The 17,132-nt window shown below is 52.9% G+C and overlaps 8 protein-coding genes across 8 annotated transcripts; 4 read left to right on the plus strand and 4 right to left on the minus strand.

Moving 5' to 3' along the window:
• Window positions 1-307: 307 nt before the first annotated feature.
• Window positions 308-1,690, plus strand: AYO20_02928 (hypothetical protein; the record flags this gene model as incomplete). Its single annotated transcript, XM_022641232.1, has 2 exons — window positions 308-427; window positions 539-1,690. 2 exons carry the CDS (start codon window positions 308-310, stop codon window positions 1,688-1,690), a joined length of 1,272 nt encoding a protein of 423 aa, XP_022502763.1.
• Window positions 1,691-2,037: 347 nt separating this feature from the next.
• Window positions 2,038-2,872, minus strand: AYO20_02929 (hypothetical protein; the record flags this gene model as incomplete). The annotated part of the gene is made up of 3 exons (XM_022641233.1): window positions 2,038-2,568; window positions 2,639-2,731; window positions 2,810-2,872. The coding sequence occupies 3 exons, from the start codon at window positions 2,870-2,872 to the stop codon at window positions 2,038-2,040; spliced, it is 687 nt and encodes a 228-aa protein (XP_022502764.1).
• A 2,502-nt stretch (window positions 2,873-5,374) lies between these two features.
• AYO20_02930 (hypothetical protein) lies at window positions 5,375-6,818 on the minus strand (the record flags this gene model as incomplete). The annotated part of the gene is made up of 2 exons (XM_022641234.1): window positions 5,375-6,513; window positions 6,569-6,818. The coding sequence occupies 2 exons, from the start codon at window positions 6,816-6,818 to the stop codon at window positions 5,375-5,377; spliced, it is 1,389 nt and encodes a 462-aa protein (XP_022502765.1).
• Window positions 6,819-8,557: 1,739 nt separating this feature from the next.
• On the minus strand, window positions 8,558-10,691 carry AYO20_02931 (hypothetical protein; the record flags this gene model as incomplete). Its single annotated transcript, XM_022641235.1, has 2 exons — window positions 8,558-9,684; window positions 10,499-10,691. The coding sequence occupies 2 exons, from the start codon at window positions 10,689-10,691 to the stop codon at window positions 8,558-8,560; spliced, it is 1,320 nt and encodes a 439-aa protein (XP_022502766.1).
• A 2,050-nt stretch (window positions 10,692-12,741) lies between these two features.
• AYO20_02932 (hypothetical protein) lies at window positions 12,742-13,556 on the plus strand (the record flags this gene model as incomplete). The annotated part of the gene is made up of 2 exons (XM_022641236.1): window positions 12,742-12,791; window positions 12,860-13,556. 2 exons carry the CDS (start codon window positions 12,742-12,744, stop codon window positions 13,554-13,556), a joined length of 747 nt encoding a protein of 248 aa, XP_022502767.1.
• Window positions 13,557-13,693: 137 nt separating this feature from the next.
• AYO20_02933 (hypothetical protein) lies at window positions 13,694-14,586 on the minus strand (the record flags this gene model as incomplete). The annotated part of the gene is made up of 3 exons (XM_022641237.1): window positions 13,694-14,326; window positions 14,383-14,494; window positions 14,549-14,586. 3 exons carry the CDS (start codon window positions 14,584-14,586, stop codon window positions 13,694-13,696), a joined length of 783 nt encoding a protein of 260 aa, XP_022502768.1.
• Window positions 14,587-15,001: 415 nt separating this feature from the next.
• Window positions 15,002-15,505, plus strand: AYO20_02934 (hypothetical protein; the record flags this gene model as incomplete). Its single annotated transcript, XM_022641238.1, has 3 exons — window positions 15,002-15,040; window positions 15,100-15,313; window positions 15,372-15,505. The coding sequence occupies 3 exons, from the start codon at window positions 15,002-15,004 to the stop codon at window positions 15,503-15,505; spliced, it is 387 nt and encodes a 128-aa protein (XP_022502769.1).
• Window positions 15,506-16,253: 748 nt separating this feature from the next.
• AYO20_02935 (hypothetical protein) lies at window positions 16,254-16,851 on the plus strand (the record flags this gene model as incomplete). Its single annotated transcript, XM_022641239.1, has 2 exons — window positions 16,254-16,349; window positions 16,429-16,851. 2 exons carry the CDS (start codon window positions 16,254-16,256, stop codon window positions 16,849-16,851), a joined length of 519 nt encoding a protein of 172 aa, XP_022502770.1.
• Window positions 16,852-17,132: the final 281 nt, after the last annotated feature.

Raw genomic sequence — 17,132 nt, forward strand, 5'->3', positions numbered from 1 at the left:
TCTGATGGTTGCGCCGATTTGCCGACCACCAAAAATTGTTGACATCTTGCCTTTACTCGAATGTCAATGCGCAGGACAAGTGCGAGACACAAAAAGCCGCATGCTCTACTCACGCTCTGCTCGACGACGAATGACGACGAGCCTGCGTACCAATATCCCTAGTACTACTATGGCTTTGACGTTACCTTGAGACTTGTTGTCTTCTTCCAAAAGGTCTGAGGTCCCAAAGGAGCCCGTATTCGTGTTTCCTCGTCTTGCGTCTGAAGCCTCCTCTCTTTGGGGAGGGGCGCATGCAGTCGCGGTCACCATGGAACGACCTATTGGGATGGGTGGTCACTTCACCAATGTATTCAAAGACGACAAATTTCTACAATGGCGCCTGGTGCCTTTCATCTTGGTCTGGGTGGCCTTTGCAGTCTTGTTGCTGGTGTGTATTTCCTGAAAACCCGCCTGGGTCTCACACCCCTCCTCCTGCGGCTTCCCAGCAATGTCCTCGACCTCCTACTGACAATTGAGATTTCGCTTCGCGGTGTTTTAGATATGGATCTTCATTACCTTCATCGTCCCTCATCCACGAAAACCCCGCCCGTCCGAGAAGACATTCACAACCGTTGACAAGACGGGCGATGTGACAGATCCAGAACCGTTGCCGTGTTGGTACGATGCAGCCCTACAAAAGTATGTCAAGGCGAAGCAAGAAAACCCAGACACAGAACTCGACGTGGAGAAGGAGATTGAACCCGCGGAATTGTTTGTGACCCTGGTCATTCCAGCGTTCAACGAGGAGGATAGACTGACGGGGATGTTGGAGGAGGCCGTGAACTTTCTCGAGACAGAGTATGGGACGTCTTCCACCACGTCCAGGGTGGACAAAGAAGCAGGACAAACACAGGCCAATGGTCCGCGGCGCAGGAAAGCGAACGGCGGTGCTTCGCAATCCAAACAACAAGAGCCCCTTCGTGGCTGGGAAATCATCCTGGTCGACGACGGCTCGACGGACGACACGCTCCTCATCGTCCAGACCTTCTCTCGCAAACACATCCTCCATCCTCACCCCCGCCGTGACTCGGGCCCCTGGACCCATCGGTCTCCAATGGGTGTGAAAATCCCTCAGGGATCCATCCGCATGGTCTCGCTGGAAGAAAACCGCGGCAAGGGCGGCGCCGTGACGCACGGCATGCGCCACGCCCGCGGGCGATACGTCGTTTTCGCGGACGCGGACGGGGCATCCAAGTTCTCCGACCTCGAGAAGTTGGTGAGGGCATGTCAAGAGGTCGAGGACGCCGAGGGCAGGGGCATCGCGGTCGGGTCGCGGGCGCACCTGGTCGACTCGGAAGTGGTGGTCAAGCGGTCGAAAGTGCGGAACTTCCTCATGCGCTGCTTCCACATGTTGCTCTGGCTCATGACACCGCCAGCCACGGCGCGGATCAAGGACACACAGTGCGGCTTCAAGCTGTTTTCGCGCCCGACGCTCCCGTACATCGTCCCGCACATGCACATGGAAGGGTGGATCTTCGACGTCGAGATGCTCATGCTGGCCGAGTTCGCAGACATCCCCGTCGCCGAGGTCGCGGTGGGTTGGAGAGAGGTGACGGGCAGCAAGTTGAATCTGGTCAGGGACTCCCTGGGCATGGCGTGGGGTCTGGCCATCTTGAGGTTTTGCTGGGCCACCGGCATCTTTAGGCGGTGAGTCACCCAGACGGCGGGCGCGTCTTGACGACTTATTTACTCCTCTTGTGTGGGGGCCGGTGTCTCTTCGGTTGGGATGGGGATCACTTGCAAGTAAAGAAAAGTTTTGTCATGGGCGCAGAACATCGTATTTTGCACCATTCGATCTTGTAAAAGGGACGAATGTACGTGAGAAATATCTGGGATCTTCGACGGCACGCGCTGCGGCCGTCACGAGGAAGGTAGCGTATCTATCAGCCATTGCTCAAACATGGATAGAATAGAGCATGTTGAAGAGACGTGGACAACGACCGCAGAGACGGAGGAAGCACTTTCCTAGGCCGTCTGGTCCCTTGCAATGCCATCCATCTATGCGGGATTCTTGTTGAGCACGTCCTTCCACTTCTTCGCTATCTCCATGCCCTGCGCCAGTGTCCCGACACGCGCATCGATCGCAAAGCCCTTGGCCTCGAGGTCTCCCAGCTCATTCCACAGGTTATCCAGAGGCAGGGTGAAGCACTCGATATACTCGCTCTCCTCCAGCTCGGGCTTGAGGTTCTCGTCTGCATTCCGGGGGTCGCGCATGTCCACCTCGACAAAGATCATTTTCGTGTTTGTATTGCAGAACCCCGGGTCATTGAACATCAGAATACCCTCGGCGGCTTTGGCATCCGAAGGGATGGTGGCGATGTAGCCCGTTTCTTCTTTCAGCTCGCGAATGGCGGCTTCCGTGGGCGACTCTCCCGCGTCGATGAGGCCCGACGGCACTTCGATGGTGACTTTGTCGACCGCGGGACGGAATTGTTTCTGGAGGAGCAGGGCGGGGCCCTTTGAGGATTTGGGATCGTTGAGAATGGCGACCACGCCGACGGCGTCGACTTCGGCGTCCTTGGGTCTTGTCTGCAGAGCTCGAGTCAACCTCTTTCCCGTATCCTTTCCAACAGCAAACTCCGCGGGATTTTCAATTGACCTGTCGCTCCGCAGATTCCCAAAGCCTTTTTTTGCCCGCTGGGTCCTCGTATGTGATTTTCTTCAGGGTGATCCATTTCGCGTCATTGGTATTCTGGGCTCCTTTCAGCGATCAGCCACGCGGCTTTGTAATGGTGCTGGCTTGCGACCGAGAGATTTTCAATCCCCTTACCATCGGTTCAACAGAGAGGTTCTTGGCCATCGAAGGCGAGTGCGTGGACATTTTGCTCGCCATCTTTGGTGGATGGAGGCGACAGACGTCCAGTACCAATCTGTGACCCCCCTGTCGTATCAAAAAGGGTAGACGAGGAGTCAACATGCCATTCCCTGGAGAATGATGAAGAAGATGTGACCCGCAGCGGGTGTGCCAGTTTGTCGGAAGAGAGACATTGAGGGATTGAAAGGCAACAATGACGTAGATGAACTACTCCGGATGCGGTAAGTTACCCAGCCAGCCCAGCTCTCCCTTCTTGACCTCAGCCTTGCTGCAAGCCTGTCCACCCGGCCTCGTAATTTTGGGGATTCCATACTAGGTAGCCATACAACTGTATGAAGGTACCGACGACGGGAAATTGTGTGGGAAAATGAAGATTGCTTTTCTTTGCGCTGCTGAATGATGCAGACGCCTTTGTCTAGAACTAACTATTTAGCTCGATCAATAGTCGACCTGTGGCTGCATGGTAGACTTGACTTGTTCCTTACAGCCTCCGATAGAGAGAATTGATATGCCGTATGCCACACTCAACCAATGTTGTATCCTTGCGCGGTACTCGAGTCACCTTACTCGGTGCACTAAAGCGACCTCCAAGCGACTGGCAAGAAACCAACAATGCAGCATCACAAGCTAGCGCAGGTTTCTCCCACGCCTGGACCCCATCCATCAGAAAAGAACGACGTATCTTGGCACCAGCACTCCCACTGCTTGGACAGTCCTTGCTTGCACGTCTTGGTGACTGCATCGGCCGAGCACTTGACATCTTTGTTGTTGCAAGTCATGACGCCGTCGCCAGAGCTACGACGAACGGATAATGTTAGCGACCTCTGGTCACATCAAGGCGGGGGGCGAGGTGATGGGCCTGGTTTTCTTACCAAGTGCAGTGGTCCTCGCAGTATTCACCGGTCACTCCAGAGCAGGTTGGGCTAGAGATGGACATGGAGCCTCCCTTGATCTTCTGGCATGCCGTGATGCAGAAATCGTCCGCGTCATGGCCGTTGCTGGCGTTTGCCAAGGTGGAGACCAAGGCGAGAAATGCCACAGTCGCGATACCCTTCATCGTGAAGACGAGCAGGGAGAAGTATTTGTGACTAGACAATGGTGGTCAGCTCATGAATGTAGGGTGTCCCATGGACCATGGTGACTCACTGGTAGTGTTGGTTAGGTGGATAGCTATCCGAGTATCGACTAGCTAGTGAGTTGCTGTGCAGTGTCAAGGGAAACGTAGAGACTGAACAAGGGGAAAAAAGTATTTGTACACAAAACATGGGGTGTCGCTAGTGACGGAGGCAGCGACTTGTCACGCAAAAGGACCACGAATAGCCGTATCCGGTGACTGGGAGGTGACTGCGACAGATCACACATAGAGCAGTGAACAAAGCGTCACCGGATGTAGGTGTGAATGAAATAGACTGGCCATTATAAGGAGTGTGCATCCTGCGCCAGAGCATAAAAGTAGAGGGCGGAAATATAACCAAAGACAAAGGATCGCGTGGTTAGATCCAGTCGTCTTTGTCTCTCTTCCAACAGTAAGCTTGCCAGTGGTTTTTCTGACGTGTGGCAACGACAGTAAGAACCGCCATGTCTTGTATTTTGGCCAGGTATGTGGGTGACAGCCATCATGGGGGTGTGGAGATATAAGCACATCTGCTCGCACTGCACACGGGCGTTCTGCGGAAAACCTTACAGCCCTTTCGAGGGTTGAGAAGTGTACACAGGTGTCAGCGGTCCCTGGACAGTATCTAAACAAATAATGATCTTGAATAAAAAGATCGAAAAGAGGCAAAGGCATGGAGAGATTGTCAAGATGGAGGAACAGTGCAATTCTAAGTGAGTTGACAAAGGCGGTCGATGCGTTGCGGTAGTTTATCCGTAGTTTATCCGAGATCACGTGCACAAATGCCCTTTTTTCTCTTCGGGCGCCTCATCCACTTCATCTTCTCCTCGTGCTATGCTTGTTCAGACGTCCTCATTCATGCCATGACCATCGATGAGTATAGGCACCAGAAAGACGCCATTGAGTGATGCTGTCAAAGACGGTCGGAGCCCCATACAAAGATATAATGGATGCTTACCGGCGACGCACGACATCAGCGTCAACTACCTATGACCCCGTTGATAGAAAAGGTGACCGCTAATTAACGTCCAGTCACAGTATCGGTTGTCCTCGGTGCCAAAGTGTCACTGTTGCTCACAGATACGACTAGAGACCCGGCATTCACAGCTATAGACACAGCATTTCTCATTGACGTGTCCCACCTTCGCAAAGAGGAGCGATTGGCGGCGTGATGGACGCTCGAGATAGCAACTTGTCGTCACGCATGTGCTGGATACGGCCTCCATGACAGCCTCAATGTGGGAGCCCGGGAAGAGCTCGAGCAGTGGGATCTCATCATCGATGGATTTGACGCCCCCGGTCGCCTCAAGTGCCTATTCGGCACCAGACAGAGTCACATACTCTACATACCTGATAACGAGCACCGCCCTATCGCCATCGCCCATCGCCATCGCCCATGTACCACCCTAGGCGTCCCACACACGATGGTCGTACTCCAGCCCCATCTTCTCCAGCCGCACAGCGATCCTATTCTTGATCGTCCTCACCTCCTCCGAATCCTCTGCAAATTTAGTCCTCACAAGTCTTAGGTTGACCCAAAACTGCTCCAATCTTGCTCTGTCATTCTGCGCATTGGCCCCTGACCGCTCAAAATGCCCACCGTACATGATTGCCTCTTGCAACTCAATCTCCTCCCTTGACAGGTCTCTCAACCCCATGGTCGTGTTATTCTCCATTTGCCACACCGTCAGCTCATTGATGACTTGTTGATCTGAATAGCTGAGTTGCCGAGGTAGAGGCCAGGGAACGACTCTCATCTTCATGCGATCCCGCCGACGACGGTGGTTCAGTGTGCCTTTGCTGGGTCGATTCTTGCCAGGACCAGGATTTGGGAGCATGCGATCGATGAAATCTTGGTGACAGATGTCTGGGTCCAAACGGCAAATGGCCTCCATTTCCCACCCTTCGATTTCTGTGCTGACCTGTCCAGGCATGACGTTGGAGAATTTCAAAGGGCGATCGAACGCATTCAGAAGCACCCGGCCATAGTTGTCCAGCTGAGGGCGGAAATCAAGAGGTGCCTTCTTGCGGCGATTATTGGTGGGAGTATACGCCCATTCCCCAAGCGGATACAACATGAAGAGAATCTCTGGACGACCAACGCGTCTCCCGGCTTGCCAATGGCGGTATTGCACTCGGCGGATGGTGACGTCCTCGCCGGTCTGAAGCCAACCCGCGTTCACAGCACACAGAAAGTGTATCTCATCGATTCTGATGTACTTTTCGCCGTGGACGGTCACGACGTCAACTGCATAGCGAAGACGGGTGTATGCGTCGGCTCGCTTGACCCAAATGATTGGTGGCAACACTGGGATGTGGTTAAGTTGATACGTGGCCTGCTGCACCTGGTCTTCTTCTGCCTCTCGACGTTCGATTTCTTCTATTTCTCCCATACCGGGTCCATGTTGATAGCGTGGAGGAGCAGGAACCATAGCCAAATTGCCATTCTGCGGTGTCACCGGTGCCTGAAACCTAGGGTCGTCACCTTGGTGAAAGCGAAAGCGTGCTGGTGGAGGAACAACTTCTTTGGCTTCGACATCAAGATCTGCCACGTTCAATCAGCAAAAAAAAAAAAACGCAATCAAAAGAGGGAGAACCACCTTCTTCTGGAAATTTCGTGCGCTCATACGACTCTTCATGCCGGCCAACTCGCAGGTGCACGTCGTCTAAATGCAAATCCGTGTTTGAGTTTGGAAACACTGCTCTGGCATAACCACGGTTGTCAATGACCAGTTCAGGACCATGTGGTTCTCGAATGGAGCGAGGCTTCTTTGGCGGTGAGGAAGATGCATGAGGCAAGACCGCTCTAGCACGTCCACGGCGATCGATCTCCAGAGTCGCGGTATCCATGTCAGGGACAAAGAGTCGTGTCAAGGTGTGGTGGTTGTGGTTTTCTGAAACCTTGAACTAGGTAAGTGGTGCAGCGAGCACAGGATCCGGATCGTCCAGTCTGTCGTGTTCAAGCAGCAGCCTCAAACGAGACGGTCGAAGAACCTGAATCGTCGACAGATTCGTTGCACAGGTTTGGATTTGGATTTGGATCTGGAACTGGATCTGTCGTGGAATGACTTCTTTCTCAGCGGGGACGACAACCAACAAGTGACACCGTGTGAGTGGCGGCCGGAGACGAAATCTGTTTGTGAAAGCCTGGTCTTTCCTTTCTTTGTGCATTTATCGCCGTGAACCGACGACGTCGATGTGGGATCACGCTGCCAAACTGGACATAGGGTCAACAACTTTGGCGGGGGACTTTGGATCGCCGCGACGACAACAACAACAAACGATGCGTCGTGTTTGAAGCGCAACCAGAACCACCGTGGAGCTATTCTTTTGCCTAGGCATTCATTTGGTGAAGAAAGATCTTCTATATCTCTTTATACAACGGGACTGAACTCAACACCCTCGTCGAGTCGACGGCGAATAACATCCCCCCTCGAAAGACCCTCTTTCCTACCCATCGAGTGACATTTTTCTCTTCTCCCGAAATTGAGCCATGGGTTTAACCGATCATTCACTCGAGACATGGAAAGCGCTCTGCACTGACGAAGCATACAGGCGTTTGTTTCCGCCACCTAGTTCCGCTCTTGTTACGCGGAAGACGTGAAGGAAAGAGGGGGGAAGGAGACAAAAGTGTACTTTATTCACTGCATATCGTGGGATGACGACGACGGTGACAGTGTCGCCGCCGGGCGCTTCCCTCAATACTAAGATCGAGATCGAGAAGGCTCTATACATGGACACGGCAAGGAAGACAAAGACAAGAGAGCCACTGGAGTCCTCTTGTCACCACCACGAAAGGCCAACGTGGGAACAACACAGGCCTGGAACCCGACGAGGACGAGGAACGACCGGATCTCTTCTTCCACCACCACCCCAGAGATCATGCTTTATTCCAGATTTCCAGATAGAGGTGCCGCCTTGACGGGCAAGAATCAAAGGAGACTTTCCTGGCTGAATGAGGCATGGGGCATGGGGCATGGGCTCCCCAGCACCACGAACCAGAGAGCTTTAGGTTGCGCACTCTATGTCACCGGCTGGATCAATCGACGGACGAAGCTTTGCCCAGTGACAGCGTCTACGAATATACTACGCACATGAGCGACCGAGCGATTGCGGGAGAGAGAAGGGAAGGGGACATAGAGAGAAATTGGTGACAGCAGGATTGTTGAACTGGTCGCCATTACCAGGACAGCAGGACAGTAGACACATGCAAAGTGACAGTTCTCGGCGGGAGGACAACAAATTGTCCGTTCAGACCAAAAACTTCCCGATATGGCGATCATTTGCGCAGAAATCGAGGACGTGCATAGAAAATAGTCTTTCAACCTGATTATTGTATTATGTCCTCCACTGCCCTATGAGATCGTGCAGAGGGTGGCTAGGCCTGAACAACATGAAAGCAGGAGAGGTCAACTTCCAGCAAAGGTATAGCACAACGGGTTCAGATGTGCAAATCAGATTAATCTGGAAAAGACGCTTTTGTTGGGTGTTTTCGTTCCCATTCATCCAATCATCTGACAAGACATTATTGTTTTATGTTTTAATATACCCATGATACACACTTTTGGCCCAGCAAGCGATGCATCAAGTCAAAAATTGTGCGAAGGCGATAGATGGCCTGGTCGGTATGGCACTCTACCCTCCAGGCGTTGATGCAGAGGAACCTCTCGGTCCGCGCCACGATAGCCTCCCTGACCACCTTGCGGCTGCGCAGGAGTGGGATTTTGTCCAGGCAACTCATAGGACTCCTGCGCCGATGGTGCTGACGGCGCTGATGGGGCCGAAGGTGCTGAGGGCTGTCCGGACCAATATCCATCGTGACCCATGTTGGCGTGTTGGTAGCTTTGGTGTGACATGGGGTTGGAGACTTGGTCATCTGGCAGTTGGTGAATATTTCTCTGGTCTTCAGGGAGTTCATTGAGATTCGTAAAGTACGCAGCTCCAGGCACATTCGGACCGGGAGGGTATGGGCCGCCCGGTTGAGGTTGATTGTTCCCTTGTGAATACTCGCTCTGGTCTGAGACAGACATGTGGGTAGGGTCTTGGTTGGGTGGCGGCGAGCTAGAACCTCGATACCGGAAAGGTACTACCCCGGGCGGAAGAAGTCGGTCTGGAGAACGGGGTGGCGGAGAAGGAGCTGGAGGAGATGGTAGCTCTGAACGCGTGTCGGAGCGGTTGGAGGTGTCACGGTAACCCGAAGACATTGCGGCCATAGCTCCCATCCCTGCAGTTCCGCCTCCTGCTATGCCGAGCCCTGTCATGCTAGGTAAGGTACCATCTGAATACCTGTCATGAGAGTAGGAATTTCGTTTCCTCCGTCGCCTCATGTACCAACTGTACCAGCCGCCAAAGATAGCGGCTGCTAGCACAAGAACACCGACACCAGCCCCTATGCCAGCTTTGGCACCTGTTGATAAGCCTGACCCGCCGCCCCCACCGTTGTTCGCTGGAAGGAGGGTTGGGGCGCTGCTGCCGGGAGTGCTTGTAAAAGTTGCTGGTGCGACGAGGGTGGTGGCAGGATTGGTCACTATCACGACGGATGTGAGGGTGGTGTAGCCTGGTTGGCCATCTTGGGTAGTCGGAAGGACTTGAGTAACATACGACGTGGAAGTCGAATAGGAAATTGAGGTGCTGGAGGTGGTTATAACGACTGGCGGTTCAGTTGTGCTTGATTCGGACGAAGTACTAGAGGTTGACGGTGTGGTCGTGGACGATTCTGAGGTTGTTGAGGGAGTGGTCGATATAGAGGATGAAGTGGTGGATGGAGGTGGAGTTGTAGTGGTTGTCGAGATAGTGGTGCTTGTGGTTGTTGGAGAGGGAGAAGAGGAAGTTGTGGCTAGTATAGCACCCAAGATTAGGAAGAGATCTCTCAAGTAATATGCTAATAGACACGATGGTTGACGATACGAAACAAACAAGCAAACAAAGACTCACTAGTAGTACTTGGAATTTCAGAAGTGGTAGTCGTAGTGCTGGGGGAGGGAGAAGGCGTCGTTGACGACGTCGTTGGAGGTGGAGAGGAAGAGGTTGTGGTAGGGGAAGAGGTGCTGGGGATAGAAGAGGTAGCTATGGTTGAGGAGGAGGTATAAGCGGACGTCGAGGAGCCAGAGGAAGTGGATACTAGGAGAGAAGAAGAGGGGATATCACTTGAGGTAGTAGAAGTGCTAGTAAAAGATGTAGAGGAGGGGACGCTTGAGGTACTGCTGCTAAACTCTGTAGAAGGGGAAATACTTGTGCTGCTGCTGCTGCTGTCGCTGCTGGTGCTGGTTGACGACGGGGAGGGGGTAATACTTGACGTGCTGCTACTTGTGGAAATGGTGGTTGAAGTAGAGCTGCTTGTTGGAGGCAGCGTGGAAGTAGTGGAAGAATCTGTACTGGTTGGGATAGTGGAGGTGGATGACGACGATGTGAAGCTTGTGGTAGCTGCCACGAAGCAAATGTTACAAAAAAGCAAATCCGCAAGCGCGATAGATGCGAGGCTGAAGCGGGGGGAAGATCAAACAAGTGCAAAATGGCACTCATCAACTTACTGGGGGTGGTTGTAGTAAAAGAGGTAGTAGGGGAGGTCTCACTTGAAGATGTCGTCGTCGTCGACGTAGTAGGGTCTGTTGTCGTCGACACAGTCGTCGAATCTGTCGTTGAAGTAGTGGTGTCGGTGGAAATGGTACTCGTCACATCGCTCGTGGTAGAGCTCACATCAGTCGAGTCGGTGGTGCTGGCCATGGCTGCACAAGGCACCGGTTGCGCCGCAGGATGTGCGCTGCGACGACAATGATATCGTCAGGTCGGCAGGCGGGGTAACCTGCTGTAAGGATAAGGCTGACGGAGCAAAAAGAAAGAAGAGGAAAAACCCTGAGACAGAGAGCGGGACGGCGAGGTCTTGAAGCATCAAACCAAGAAATCCACCGGGGCAGGGTCTCAGTATCGGTTGGCGGCTAGAACATTTGAAGACGAAGGGCCAAAGAGGTGTGAGAGTATCTGCAACGATCACGCCCGACAGCACTTGTAGTTGGTAGCCCTACCAGGGAAAGCGGGGTTCTTTTTTCAGCTCCCCATCGCAAGATACGAGACTATTGGGGCCGAGGAGGGTGTGATTCCGAGGATGGAGTGCCTGGAGCTGGCTGTTTGCACGGCTTATGGCCGCATGTATTAGTGGCCGAGATGCACGCAGGCAAGAACAAGCAAAACCGTCGGCAAGGCGTGGTTGTTCGCAACCAATGGGACGGTGACGGAATGGAGGGATGGCGTAGTAAATGCCCGAAACGGGCCAGTCTAAGGCTCATTGCGTTGACCTTGCAAAGAAGGCAGAGGCGAAAGCTTCGAGTCAGAAGGGACCCAGTACGAGCACATTAAGCGAGCCATGCGGGCCGTCAAACAGCTGCGATTGCTCGGGAGGACGGGTGCGATACGAGATCCTGTGATGGATCATGACGAGCTTGTTCAGCCCAGGGTCAGTCGCATGGAACAGTTGAAGGGGTCCCGTGAGCTGGATAATGGAGGAGGCTGGGGCGATTGAGGCTCTCAGGCAGCCAGGGACGAGGCACTGATGGGGAAACAAGAATGAATAACCTTGCAGCTGCAAGGGGAAGATGAGTTTGGAGAAGAGGAAGAATGAGCAGATCGGCAGAACAGGAGCGGATACAGTAAGCGAGAAGAGTGGAGGAAGACGGCACAATAGCGGAAGGAAGGAGAAAGGAAGAAAGAGAAGAGAGAATCTTTTCCTCGTGCGTCTGAGACAATCACGTGGTGATGCGAGGACACAATAACTTGGCAGGTGCCAGGCTGGTGGCTGCCTAGCACGAACTTGTCCCAGGACAGTAGGTACTCGATACTACCCACCAAGACCAGTGCCTACCTGGCAGCCTGGGTACCACTAGTGAATGCTATTATTACCTACAAATACTACCTAAGCGTGTTTGGTCTATACCGAGTACCTACCTAGTTACCTAGCACCTACTGTATCCTGCTGGTCGAGTATACAGTGTACTTGTACGTAGTGCCCGCTATCGCTATCGATAAGCCCCAGTCTCTCACCTTTCCCGCCTCGTACCCTCGTACCTTCGTACTAATAACGCTACTATACCAAGTACTCCCCGTTAGGTATTAGGTACCTACAATAGCACTAGGTACCTACAATAGCACTAGGTACCTACAATAGCACTAGGTACCTAGGGCTACCAGCGTTACCCTCCCTATACCCATCTTCTCTAGGTACACGTTATGTCTATCCCATGCCTATGTAATAATGCTCACTGCATCCCTCACCACTTCCACCTCAACTTGTCCTCCCTTTCCCTGGAGAATCCCAATGCCATCGGCGACCTCCGAGGACTAGGAATCACATTCTCCTTCCCATGATCCCTTCACGTGGCACCATTGAATCCACACGAGGTTGCTGTCTCCGACGTCATGTTGACTCATAAACCAATCGTCCAGAACGAGCCACGCAGAAACTGTGTGTCCAGCTTACCAAACAAATGCCCAACAACCAACATCTGCAACTTTTCCCCTCCCAATCAGTCTTCACCGAAACTCGCACAACGCTTCCAAATAGTATTTCGTAGGTCGGACCATGATCTAGGTCAATTCTGGTTTCACGCACGTCTACTTCTCCTCTTCTTAAGTGTTTGCTCTCCCTCGACTACGAGATCGACATAAACTACAGTTCACAACCACACTTACTACACCCCATCCAATTCATGATCTTAGCCTTTCGCCGTTCAAGAACTTTCATCTTGCCCATCTCTCCCCGTCTCAATCAGGCTGCTCTATAATGCCAGCAGCCCAGGAATCCAGCGGGGCGACTCCCGTCGTCTGTGTCTTGTGCGTCTAGAAACACGATCTCCCTATGTGTGAAGCTCCTAGCAGGGTGACTGACAGATTTCTTCAAGCTGTGCTTCTTCTCCAGGAAAAGACCCCGTCCATCTCACGTCCGCACGAGAACTGGGGCAATCTCTTCATGAGGCCGGCTACCAGCTCATCTATGGCGGAGGGACCATGGGCATAATGGGCGAATTGGCCAAAACGCTCGTCTCCCTCTCCGGTCCCAGTTCAGTACACGGTATCATCCCCAGAGCATTGATCCGCTCAGAAAAGGATCCTTCTGTGCGCAGCGAGACCAGTCGCTTCGGAATGAGAAAGGCAGAGCGCACCATGTCCACGGAGGAATTACAACGCATCGACAGTACCGAAGATCCGGATAAACAAATTGTGCCCGAGTCCGAGTTTGGGAGAACCACCATCGTCCCGGACATGCACACTCGAAAACGGATGATGGCAAATTTCGTGCAAGCCGGTGCGCCCGGCTCAGGGTTTGTGGCACTGGCCGGAGGATATGGGACCATGGAGGAGGTCATGGAGATGGTTACATGGAATCAGTTGGGCATCCATCAGATCCCCATCATTCTCGTCAATATCAACGGTTACTGGAACGGCTTGTTGGACTGGGTCAAGACGGCGATAAGAGAAGGGTTCGTGGGAGAGGGCGCTGCTAATATCTTGGTCGAGGTCCACAGCACGGATCAGGTCATCGAAGCCTTGCGTGGTTATCAGGTTGCACCTGGCAGGTATAAGCTGGATTGGTCATAGATGGGAAAATAGAGCACAGTGAAATTCTTCGATTCCACCCATTCTGCCCGGCCATTTCCTCGAGACGGTCTCGCATTGCCTTGTAGCAGCCTGCTACGCCAAACGCCGTGCAATATGCGTTCCCATCACTTGTTTTCCTACGAATCTGTTTCCATTGCGTCTCCGCCTTCAGTTGCCGTCGTCTCCACGCTTGCTTCAAGCAACGGCCCAACGTCCTGTCCGTCATAGAGCTTGAAGGCCTCCAGCTTCTTCCTACCATCTTTCTCGCCGATACCGATCACCGCCAAACTAGTGTTGTCCACTGTGAGCTCCTTGTCTTGAGCCAAAGACTCTTTCAATGCGAGCAACGCATGTTTGATCAATTCTTCACGGCCGCAGTCCGCAAACTTATCCAAGTGTCTCTCCAGGTACGTTCGAGCCATCTGACTCCTCGCTCCAATCGCACAAGCCAGCATCTCCTGCGTCATCCCTGACGGAGAGAACTCGAACAGGTGGGGGCCCAGCTCATCGACACCCGCAACCAACAGTCCCACGCCGTAGGGTCTCTTGCCATAGTGTTGCGTGTTGGTCTGAGCTCTGTCCCCAATCATATTCACAATGCGCTCGACGGGTATCGGACGGCCGTAGGTCATTTTTGAGGCGAGTGACTGTTGTTTCATGAAATTGGAAAGGACACGGGCGTCTGAAGCGAGACCGGCAAGGGCAACTCCTAGGTGGTCATCGACACCGACTATCTTTTTCTGGTACGAGGACAGTTCTTCGGCATTTCTCTATAGCCATTGTAAGCGGTGGGCGTCTTGAGAACGAAGCTGTTTTGGATGCGGACCTTCAGAGCAGTGAGAACCACGTGCTTCTTACTGACGACCCCGACAACTACCGATCCCTGCTTGACGGCCTCTTGAGCATACTCGACCTGGAATATCCGGCCTTGAGGTGAACTGGAAATGAATCAGTATCTAAGGGTGTGGAGGGTGGTCAATAAGGAGTCTTACAAGGTGACGGAGTCGTTGTCATAGTTATTTCTAAACATCTTGATTGCACGTTAAGTAGATGAAAAGGACCGGAGCATAAACAGCAAAGGAGAGATCGGGTAGTGGGTGGTGGGTGTTGGAATTTAGAATAAAATCAATGAAGCCAGGCACTTGCAGACGCGCAAACTCCAGGTTCTCGCGATCGACTGCGGAGGAGCTTCGGCGCCCAGCCACAGGTTCCTTCGAAACATCCCTCACAAGTCGGCCGACCTTTCAACCACCGAACCAACAACCCATTTCTTTCATGAAACCCAATATACGACTCTTGCGATAACACTATTCAGCCCACTCTCGCTTCGCTCCGCCTCTTCTATCCTTCCGATCACTTGAACCCCAAGTCGCAGCGCTTGTAGTTGCGCAGGCATCAAGAAAACCAGATATAGCCTTCTACTCGATCTTGCTTTCCCCATGATCATGACGGCAGGGTTGAAAACGATTATTGCTCTCTCCTTTGTACGCCGCATGAGCTAGCATGATCCTATCCAAGGCGCGCGCAACTAACAAGGAGCCAGGTACTTGCCATCGGATTCCTCCTCGTCATCCTCTCCGCTGCGCTGTTCCATAACTTCCTCACCCTCCTCGTCGTCGCAACTTATGTGTTAGCGCCCTTGCCGAACTGGGTGGCAGGACGATGTGCCAATGCAGACGACTTTATTGAGAGCAATTCCGGCGCCTGGATAGATCTGGGTCGCTTTGCCACAGGATTCCTCGTCCTGATGGGTATCGGTACGTTTACACAGCCGGAGGATATTGAGCGAGTACACTGACCAACACCCCTCGACAGCCTTGCCGATCCTGCTCGCTCATTCTGCTCTCATTCAGATTCCGGCCATGGTTATGTCAATTGTGGGTGGTCTGCTGATATACGGCACCATCATCAGCTTCACCCAATTTTTCAAGGAGGAGCAAGACTTTTAAAAAGCGCAACGCAAACGCGGACTTTTGAGGATCTGGATGCATCTGCTAGGCGTCATGAATCTGGTTGGTCTAACAGATATTGCTCCGCAATGTTGGACGAAAACATACGAGGTCGAAGTTGTTCTACGCTACGGATCACGCAAGCGAATTCTGGTATATTTGTATCAATGACTAGCTGTGGCTCGCCCACAAGGCTATTCCTAATGGGATTTACTGGTTATGCTATTCTTTCCTCCTCCGAGAAGTGGCCTGCACGATGTTCATGTGTCAATTGAGGATCAGGATCGAGCCCATGAGTTGCCGCGCATGTATTCACCTCGTGCCCCTTCCATGTATCTCTGCAGCCTGCGGTCTTGAACTAAACTTCAGGCTCCATATTACTCCCGTCGTCAGCCATCGTCGTGCACTATCCGACTCGTAACTATTCTCGAACTAAGTCCAGACGTTCACGGGGTAGCTGGCGCTTACGAGTGTAGGGTGACGGGGCCGACCAGCTCTAGCACAAGGCTGCAACGAGCTCGGTGGAAAAAGTTTCCGAGTGGTTGATGCTTCTCGGCATCCACCCAGCCGTGCCAGCCTGCGAATTACGATCATCGGCGGCCTTGCGACGTTCAGATTCCCAGCTTTCGTCCGGACCAGGACATCTACCCTTCATTGCGTCCCTGCGAACAATTAGCGTCTACGAGAACGATATACGGTTTACCCCATCGCACGGTCTCTACCTGTCGAAACCTCCTCTGCTTACACCATGTCGACCTCACAGCGTCTGTTCCGCTTTTCGAAGCCTGCCTGGCTGAACAGCGCCAACACCAGAACCGCTGGTGTCTACATTGCCGGCGCTCTCGTATGTCTCGCTATACCTCTTGATTTTTGTCCCGTTGACCCCGAGGAACCTCACTAATAGAAAACTACCGAACTTCCAGTTCTCTCTCGGCTTCTTCTTCTTCGTGGATGCCAGCGTCTTCTCCAAGTCTCCCCTCAACGGTAGCCACGTGCACATCAACTTTGTCGACTGGATCCCCCTGATCTGTTCGGCGCTGGGCATGCTCGTGATCAACTCGATCGAGAAATCCCGCCTGTCCGCGGACAGCTGGTCGTACAGCGGGAACGGGGTGGCCTGGAAAGCGCGCACCGTCTTGTTTCTAGGCTTTGCGCTCATGGCCGGCGGCCTGGCCGGGAGTGTCACGGTCATGGTGCTCAAGTACCTTTTCAAGGACTATGCCTTGCAGACGGTGTACATGGGAGTGGCCAATGTGGTGGCCAATGGGTTGGTCATGCTGAGCTCGGTGGTTCTTTGGGTCAGTCAGAATATGGAGGATGATTATACATATACACTGCAGCTGTGAGACCTGCTATGCTGGCGCGAGGGAGAAGAACAGGGTGCTATAGCGCTGTTTCTCACACGGGGTGTGTATGCGCGCTATCGGAAAACTACAGGCACACATGCTAAGGCTAAGAGGCATATGAAGGCAAGCCACGGCAGTGCAGTGCAGCTCTCAAAGGCGCACACAGTATCATTTCAGCGGCAACGAGGCGTATCCACAGCACGGCGGTCACGGGTCAACGTCTGTACTTGTATTGATCAAAATGAAACATTTCATTCGTTATATTTCTGTCGGCTCTGGCC

This window comes from Fonsecaea nubica (assembly GCF_001646965.1).
Source record: "Fonsecaea nubica strain CBS 269.64 chromosome Unknown Scaff13, whole genome shotgun sequence".
Lineage (NCBI taxonomy): Eukaryota > Fungi > Ascomycota > Eurotiomycetes > Chaetothyriales > Herpotrichiellaceae > Fonsecaea > Fonsecaea nubica.